The sequence below is a fragment of the Xenopus laevis genome, chromosome 3S, assembly GCF_017654675.1.
Source record: "Xenopus laevis strain J_2021 chromosome 3S, Xenopus_laevis_v10.1, whole genome shotgun sequence".
Taxonomy (NCBI): Eukaryota; Metazoa; Chordata; class Amphibia; order Anura; family Pipidae; genus Xenopus; species Xenopus laevis.
Genome location: NC_054376.1, coordinates 83273734 through 83283557, shown reverse-complemented (window position 1 = coordinate 83283557; position 9824 = coordinate 83273734). Strand labels below are relative to the sequence as shown.

Below are 9824 nucleotides of genomic sequence, written 5' to 3'. Positions count from 1 at the left end.
CCTTTGGTGGTTCCCAAACTGAGAATATCCATAGTGATCCTGTACTATATACACAATGTTTACTGTACATTTATAAAAGTACAGTAATGAAAATACAGCTTCTAATACTGCAGTTCAAAGCAAATTTAGAAAACAATATTTAATAAAAGTCATATTTTAAATGGGATTACTTTAGTTTAGGAAAACTATAAAACACCATTTGTGTGAAAAACATGCAACAAAATTAAACTACATTACACACCCATAGCTGCATTTTGCCAGTTATGTGTAATAATTTATTTCTCTGCCATCTTCACAGTTATGACTACATTACTGATGCCACCACAATTTTGGGCAATGTAACCGATTTACACTTACTAATACAATTACCAAATTCCATGTACAAATTAAAAAAAAAAACCAAATTATTATACATAGATTAATTCTGATAAATTACAAAGTTTACATAGGAAGTTTAGCTGCATGTTTGTCAAAAAGACGTATACAAAACAGTTTTGTTTTTGTATGTAGAGAACTACGCAGGTAGAAAAAGTTAGAGAAATAAATCCAGTGTTTAACCTACATTAGGTGCATTGTAGTAAGAAAACAAATGGCTTTTTCTATTTCAATTTTCTTGAAAAAAAATTAAAACCTAAGTACTTTCCCAAGTACTGAAATTATAAAAAGAAAGCAGCTTGATATGAAAATCAAGCTGTAAAATTTCCAGATAGTTTTGCTTACAAAATGAAAAACTATAAGCCATCACAAAGTATATAAAAGTGCCACATTTAACGAGGCAATCGTAGTCTACCTTGTAAGGTAGCATACTACTTTACACTCACAATCAAACGGTTGTGACTGATAGAAAGGCATTGTGTACTCTGTTTCCTTCAGGGGACTTTTCGCCATGTGTCATTAGTTCTTGGATTGTCATCCAATTGTCCAAAATTTTTTTGTTTCGTTTTTTCATCATTTTTTTATGACTTAGTTCAATAATACTGACTTCCTTTTTGCTCTCACTTCCATTTTGAGGGCTCTCTTTTAGACACTCCAACCTGCTACGCATCATGAATTCTCTTCTTCTCCTCTGTTCCTTAGCTCTCATAAGGTGCTGCTTCCTCTCCTCTTTGCTCCAGTAACGGCCCATTTTCATTTCACTCATTGTATCATCATCTGTAGTCATACCACTACGCTCCTCTTTGATTTTTAAGGCACGCTCTTTCAGAAGTTTGTCACGTATTGGCCTTTTAGTAATGTACCTTGTTCCATCACTTCTGATTTTAACTTTCCACTCCATCCTTGGTTCTGTTATCCTTTGTGCTACAAAGTTTAACTGACTTTGTGTATATTCTACAGCAGAGTTTTGTTGGATAAGTTGCATGTAACTTTGATAATGTCTCGCATGAACTGGCACATTTCCAAATTTGTATCCGGAGCTGTGGTAAGGTGAAAGGTAGTGTATTTCTTCTATGCTTTGATCTTTTTGAGCAGACAATTGACTGCATTGTAACTTTGTATCCTGAAATTCATGTATAATTTTCTGCGCACTAGCTATAGATTTGGATGGGGAATTTTCAATGCTATTTATTCCAGAGGAAAAATGATTTGTTACGATAGTACTTCTACGATTTTTTTTGTTAGTTATGCTAATGATCCTCTGAAGGGAGCTATCGGGAGATCTATCTATATTCAGAGGAGTACTCCTGCAGCTCTCAGCTGTATTATATGCACTGGAGCTGTCCTTATCGGATCGTTCAGGATGATCTGTGATATCACTGAGGTTTCCTTTCTGTAAGTTTATGCTGGTGCTGCTGGTGGTACTTCTCACCTCATCATCATGGTTATCTTCTTGTTGCTTCTTGTTATTCTGTCGTTGATGTGCCTGCATAATGCTTTGACATTCAAGTTCAATATTTCTCAGTTCTTCATTTAGGAGCTGTAGTTCATGCTCTACACCCCCATGGTCTGATCTGCTACATTCAATGGTACTGCTGGAATAATAAAGGTCATATTCCCCTCTATTTTTGATCCTGCACTTAAGTTCTAACAGTTGGCGAAACCTTTCACAATCCTCATCTGGGTTGCCCACAGAATCAGAATCAATGTATTCTCCAGAAATAAAACTTTCATTGCAGTGAAGTTCAATGCTTCCTAATGATTCTTGGCCTGGCCTTAAATCTCTTGGCATCAGGAGTGATGTGTTGGTTTGGTACCCTGTTGTATTTTCCAGCTCAGAACTCTCATCATTACGTTGACTTTCATCAGTACGCCCCAGGCCACTGTCTTTTTCATGGTTGTTAGATGAAGAGGTTGCAGTATCTGTGGTGCCATCCTCTATTTCTGGCTTTTTTTGCTGAAGAAAACAAACATTTATGAAATAGGTTTAAAACGATGAAATAATTATTATTTAATAGATCATACATGTTTATTCAAAAAGTTGCAACAACCAACAGCAGCAGAGTAGATATGTTTGAAGAACAGAATACACAAGTGTAGAATTCAGAAAACAATATATATAATGGTTTGGCAGACTAGATAAGTCTAATGGGGTTATAGTATATGAAGATAACTATAGAAAACCACTGCCAAGCACGTCTACTAAATCTAAGAACACAATCAAAAGTTTAAAAGTCTAAGGAATGCAGAAACTTAAGGCTCTTAGCAGCATGAATCATTTAAGAAGTAAGAAATATTCAAAGTTACAAATCAGTGAAAACATTTCCTAGAGGATTATTTATTAAGGACAGATCTTAAAACCGCAAATGTCATTTAATTTATGTGAAAAGTTCCACTGAACAATCGGAAAAAAATACATTGAGGTTTTCAGTCAATCTGTAGTGCAAAGAATAAGAAAACATCTATAATTCTAATTGGTTTATAAATAGTCTAATAGGATCAGAGCACCTCCCAATTGACTTCTACAGCACCTACAGCTTTTACTTGGCGAAGTTTGGCATGAAAGGCTTTCATGGTTTTTCCCTTAATAAATAAAGATTTTTAGAACTATAGGAAAACCACAACATTTTTGTGATTTGTGGAAAAAAAAAATCGCAATTTGAATTTGAATTTTGAAACTGGCCATAAACACAAACTCCACAATAGGCTTGGGGACGAATTTGACCTGTTTAGTTTCGCCCAAAATTTGCGGCCGGCGAAATGTCGCTGACGCCCATTAAAGTCTATGGGTGTAAAAAAATTTGATGCGCGTCATTATTTGACACAATGCCATTCAAGTCTATGGGCGTCATTTCCGCGGCGGAACAAGGCGAAAAAATTCGCCCATCCCTACTCCACAATAGAACAGCATCAATTTTAATTTCCATGAAACTGTTCTTATTGACAATCAAGGGTGCATTACAGCACAGAAGTCTGCACAGCAACATTTTGGGCACTAAATATTCTTTAATCAAACTAGGTTGATAAAGGCTCATTTTGTGCCTTAAATATTAGGGCCATGTCACCCTATGGGGCAAATTCACTAACCGGCGAAAATTTGCCAGCGCTGGCTGGCACATCGCGCACATCGCAACACTTTGCCAGGCGTAAATTCACCTGGACAACGCTAATTCATGAAGATCCGAAGTTGCGCACAGGGTACCAAATGCTGGCGAAACGACTCCAGCGAAATTATGCTCAGCAGTTATAAGTTACGCTATTGTTGGCTAATTAGCATATCGTGTGCAGTTAAAGTACAATGGCCGTATATCCTGCAGCAAATACATTACACTACACAAGGCCAGGGAACCTTAATAAAATTATACAAAGTTGTTATAATGCCCTACACATGTGTCCACAGTATAGTTTAGGTGCCATATGTTAGCAAATGTACGGGGGAAGAAGGGTACCTCAAAAAAAATTTACGATCTTTTTCAGTCTATCACCCTTTAAATAGGCTTAGAAAAATTTTAAACTTTTTTTTGAGGAACTCCTATCTACTCTATTGCACTTCGCCTGGTCTGAGGTGGCGAAGGCAAGTCTGGCGATAGAGGTAACGGTCAGTAAAATGTAAAACGAAAATTCGCCTGTAGTTAGAGTGCGAAGTTGCGCCAGAGTCTATCTCCTTGGCTAAATTACGCCAGCTACCGTTAGTAAATCAGCGAAGTGCCAAAATGACGTCATGCTGTAGAATTTTCGCCAGCGTTAGCCACTTTCTGCACCAATATCTGTCCATCTGTGCACTGTGGGGCCGCATATTCTCCTAAGGCATAGTTACACCACTACATAGTTACATATTGGAGAAAAGTCCTGGTTTGACATGGCCCTACTTTCTTTATATCCTCTACCTGCTATCTTTGGGGCAGATTTACTAACCGGTGAAAATTTTGCAGCCTAGCACTCTGAAAAAATGAAATGACGCCAGCGTTTTTTGGACTTGATGCATTTTCTGCTCATAGAATATAATGTAAGTGACAGAAGATTGAGGAAGATCTAGCTACTTTCATGCACTTTGCCGGGTCTGAGGTTGCAAAGGCAACTCTGGTGAAAGAGGTAACGTGCAGTAAAATCCACATTTTAGTGAATTTGCGGAGTAATGTCCGTTCGCCAGAGTGAAAAGTCGCCTGGCGATAGAGTGCGAATGAACGCTAGCGCCAGTTTCTTTCACTAGCAAATTGCCGCCTGTACCCATTAGTAAATCGATGATGTCCCTGCGGATGGCAACTCTGGCAAAAAGATGTTAGCGTTAGCCACTTCGCCCCCTTTAGTAAATCTGCCCCACTGTCCCTTAGCTACTACCGCAGAAATCATGTTTTCCTTGCCATTTCTCTTAATGGCTGCATTTATTTGCAAAAGCTCAAATATTTGCAGTTGGCAACAAAGTACGCACCCATATTGTGACAAATTACCATTTTTTTCTTTCTGCGAGCACTGTAAATGTTTGTGTTACACTTACTTCTGTCAACACCATAATTATCTTTGTCTCTTTTTACTGTAATTTGCCACATCGGTATGTCTGCATAATGATTTGGGATTTAAGATTAGTAATTACCAGTTCATATTTTTGTAGTGGTTTATGCAGTTGACTAGAATTCAGAATTAATGTTTATTCCTGGAAGAACACTGATAAAATCCATATTTAATATTATTAATAAAAAAAAATATTGGTTAATGAACATTAACCAATAAGTTTGAATAAGTTTGATTCTTGGAATGATGCAAATCAAATAATCAGGTCACACATACTATGAGAACCCAAGGCTCAGTTTTATAACATGGAAAGTACCTGGCAAATTGAAAGTAAATTGCATCTAGTGAATTGTCTAATGGGTTGTTTTGATTAAAGAAAATCAGTTTACCATCCCTGACCCCTTACAAAAATCATGTTTATGTGAGAGTAACATACCAAAATGCCTAAATACCATATACAGTATGTATTCCCAATGAACCACTGGCTGTTTGCCTTAGATAAATGATAGATCTGCAATCACCAACCAAAGTGACCAGATTGATTGGCTGGCAGTTTTTGATGGATGACACTATAACCAATTTTCTATGTGGATTCTGGCTCATTTTTCTGTGTCAATATATATTTTTTTAAATCTGCTTGTTACAACATATTTTTGTCAAACCAATCGAATCAATTTCAGGATGATCAAAGTATTTTTTCTACATTTAATTTTGTCTTGTGAAGTCTCCTTTCTTATGGCCAAATTATGTGAATTCATTAACTGTTTTTTATCACTAAATAATCTTTCATCAGTTGACATAAAACATCTAGGTTTTCATTTCTTAATGATTGTTTATTGTTATCATATTTCAGAGATATGGTAATGCTCACTGGAGCATGTAAATAAATATGTTTACTCTATTAATAGAGTAACTTCCTTTGATTTCTTGAGTTATTAATAAAGCTGTCTTGAGAGAGGTTGAATAAGATATTGTTTTCTACCCCACTGATTTTATAATTTAGCTCTTAAAGCTTCTGTAGGACCCTGACAAGTAGGCTATTGTAGTGCTTTTTGTTCCTTTTCTGCAAAATATATTTAGATCAAGATGTTGGATATCATGTCAGTTTTTCAAAATGCCTTGAAAGTGCAAAGTTTAGATGCAGATCTCCATTTTATTTATTTGCAATATAACTTTGTTGCCTAATGTTTAGCAATTAGACAGCTGATTCACCACCAGGTCCAGATTGAAGATAAAACCAGGGTTCTTTATGTCAATGCATGCGCTTGCTCAAAATGTATAATACAAATCTAAAGGGTTGCATTGGCACTGATCTTAATGTGCAAAGAAGCATATAAGCAATTCATGCAAAATTTTGTGTCCATTTTGGTTCCGGTTGCATTTGCGGATGTGTTTGTATCTGAGGCCTTGCACTGTGTTTGATACAATACATGTGTATTGTAGGGTAATGGGACAAGGGGTGATTTCAGGTGCTTTTTATCTTTCTTATAATAAAGCTATCAAGTACTGATTCTCTTGCATTTTCTCTCAAAGCCTGTTCTTTCTTCATACACAATAATAAATAAAAGATGGTTTCATTTGATTTTAAGCGTTATTATTATTTTATGTATGCAACACCATACTGTAAAACTGTAATGTATCCTTCTACAGTCCAAATAATGTAGTGGGTAATTTGCAGTTTATAACAATGAATTTGGCTATAATTCATGACAATATATCATTTAAATTACTTTTATCAGTTTTATTTGAAGACTTGGAATGTTGGTAAAATGACTGAGCTTTATGAAGTGATTGGTACAAACATCCATATTGTAAAGGGCTCACGTGTAAGTTAAGAGGGTTACATAATTATGTCTCATTTTAGATTAAACTTGATTTCCCCAATTTAAATGCCATTTTGAGGATTTAACATCGTGGTCAAAATATGCATTGAACTGACCATTTTTGATGGGGTTATTTTATTTTTTAAAAGCTTATAGCCTGCTTACTCGTGCCGATTTTGAAATGAATGTATGATAGGACAAATCACGGATCTGAAATGTCTTTCTCAATTAAGCATGTCTCCGTGAAGCCAAGTGAAACTATCTGAGACAGGGCATGATCGTGTGTGTGTATAAGACATTCTGTTTTTGCTTTATACCGCAAAATGAGAATCCAGTAGCTGATGTGCCTGAGTCTTATCAGAAAGTAAGCTTTTGTGGAGAAGAAGATTACAAGGTAGCCAGCTGGATCTGTTGATTAAGGCTTAAGATCTGTGCCTACATCTTTCAGGCTCTCTGCCATAACCACTTTCTGTCAGCCATACATTTTGCTAACTTGGAAAGCTGGATATTATTATAGAGGGTTGGTCTCAGTGAAAAAAAATATCTCATGTAACAAGCTTTATTGATTTCATCATTATTCAGTTTACACGAAACCATTAGGAGAGGGAAGAAAAACTCCTTCCCCACTGACCCCAAGGTGATTCATTTTAGAGTAAATCAGTCTATATTATACCCCTCTATATTATACCAGAAATTGTATCTGCAAAAGTCGTATCTAAACATATATAACAGTGATCAAACAGAAGAAACAAAATAAGAGAAGCAGGGAGAAATATATATGAAAGCTATTGGCATACTGTAACATTACTAAATTAATACAGTAGAACCCCCATTTGACATCCCCTGATTTTAAGTTTTCCTTCATTTTACATTGTTGTTTTGTGGTCCCACCTACTGTATATATTATGCATAATAAATGTCCCCGATTTAAAATTTTCCTGGATTTTACATAATTTTTTTCTGGTCCCCTGAAAAATGTAAAATGGGGGTTCTACAGTATTTCAGTTGATTATATTACATTTTTATATATTTAAAGAATACCTCTCCACAGAGAAGATTAAAAATGTTAAATTTGATGTTAAATAATTTGTACCTGTTGCACTTCATTAGCTTTGTATTGCATTGCTTCGTTATGTTGTTCTTCCAATTTTTGGTTGTTTAACTCCTCCAAGAATTCATGCCTTTCATCGTCTATCCACCCTTCATCCAACTGTAAAGAATACATTAGAACATTACATTATATTATTAGTCATCCATAGCACTGGTGTAAACCCTAATAGCAATGGCTGGCCAGATCCTTTCATCATAATGATTCTTTAGAAAAAACAGGCCTGTTATACTTTCCTTTACACCAGAAAATGAATGATAATATATTCAGCACTGGTGCTTTTCATCCAGCTCTTAAACAAACTGACTTACTTGTTTCTAATCTCTTACATCTCTAATCATCATTTTCTTCAAACAAAATACATTCATGTAAATAGCTATGTGTCCAGAACACACAATGCCCCAACAAAACACATGTTATTACAGTGATTATAGACAGGTGCAGAGCAACCTTCTTATAGGAATTGTTATTTTGATATTTGATAGATAATAGATGAGAACATTTTTCATTCAGTACTTTGATTGCCCTTGGTAATCTAAGAATAGATCAAGTGAACTGATATGTGCCACGGTGGATATTTAATAGTTAATATTAATATATTTTTTTAAAATGTGTGTGTTTTCATAGGCTGCATCTCTTTATTTATTTTTTTTGTAAGACTTGTAGCCAATGCCAAAATGTTCTGCTGGTACTATTGGTACCAAGAAGTAATGGTCGAATAAATTTGCCTGGCAGGAATTTGTGGCAAATTCCCGCGTTTCGCCAACAGCGAAAAAATTCGCAAATCTCCCACAAAAATTCATCGCTGAAAATTTGCTGTCGTCAATTTCCGATTTTCAAAATTTTTTCGTGAAAATGTCAGATTTTCAAGGTTTTTTAGTGAAAACCTTCAAATTTCACGATTTTTTTGAGTGAAATCCTTCAAATTTCAAGATTTTTTAGTGAAAACCTTCAAATTTCACGATTTTTGAGTGAAATCCTTCAAATTTCACGAGTGAAATTTGTTTTGAGTGAAAACGTATGATTTTTTCATGAACTTTCCAATTTTTTGGCATTTCGCTAATTTTGTGGGACGTTTGCGAATTTTTTGCCAAAGCGAAATGGGACAAATTCGCCCATCACTAGTACCAAGATAAAGAACATCAGAACAGTTGGGGCATGATAAACTGGGATAAAATTAGCATGAAGCATAGACTGAAACAGAAAGAAAAGCTCTTCTCACTCTGTGATGAACCAAAAGAAGTTATTATTCTCCATTTCCTTTCCTTTAGGGATCATTTTAGCATTAATCACAAAGAAACTGTGGAGAAATGGCTTTTCTGTGCAGTTAATTAAAGGCGGTAAAGATTGCTCTGTCATAGTGAAAAATCCCTTGTTCAGAAACATCTGTGCTCATCGAAACTGGCAGTTTATTTGACTGCTCTAAGAAGTCTGTTTAATGATTTCTGGAAAGTCACCAAGATAAGAAGGTAAAAGCTGAAAAATGACCTTAGACTTTACTGTATCCTTTTATCACTTTGCTACTGAGATCATCGTAGAAAAAAAATATTGAAAAAAGAAATCAACCACACAAGCTGTCAGAAGGCAGTAGAAACATTACACAAGGTATCACATCCCTTGGCATGATGCAGTTCATCCCATACATGTAGGCCAGCTCATTTAAGGAGAACAAAACCCTAAAAATAAATATGGCTAAAAATGCAATAATTTATATACTGAACTTATTAACTTATTTACTTTAAAAAAGTCTATCCCTAAGCTCAGTAAGTGACAGCAGCACAGAGCATGTGCAGTGAATGAGCAGAAAGAAGATGGGGAGCTACTGGGGCATCCTCAGAGGCACAAATCTTCCCTGCTAAATGGCGGTGGTTGCCTCGGGCTGGTAAATAAGCCCAAAACACAAAGCACAACATTTCTTGCTACTTCTTTAGCTAAGCATTTGGTCTTCTTTAATACCTTTAATGCCAGATGAAGTTTCCCAGGTGAATTTACCATTCACAGCTTTACAT

The 9824-nt window shown here is 35.6% G+C and overlaps 1 protein-coding gene across 1 annotated transcript in view; it reads right to left on the bottom strand.

Moving 5' to 3' along the window:
• Positions 1-248: 248 nt before the first annotated feature.
• Positions 249-9824, bottom strand: part of pdzrn4.S (PDZ domain containing ring finger 4 S homeolog) — an 80171-nt gene continuing 70595 nt past the window's right edge. The window contains exons 7-8 of the mRNA XM_041588577.1: positions 7801-7917; positions 249-2332 (exon numbers count right to left, since the gene is read on the bottom strand). Of these exons, the coding sequence (XP_041444511.1) occupies positions 824-2332; positions 7801-7917 (1626 nt within the window). The 3' untranslated portion in view covers positions 249-823. The remainder of the gene's footprint in view (positions 2333-7800; positions 7918-9824) is intronic.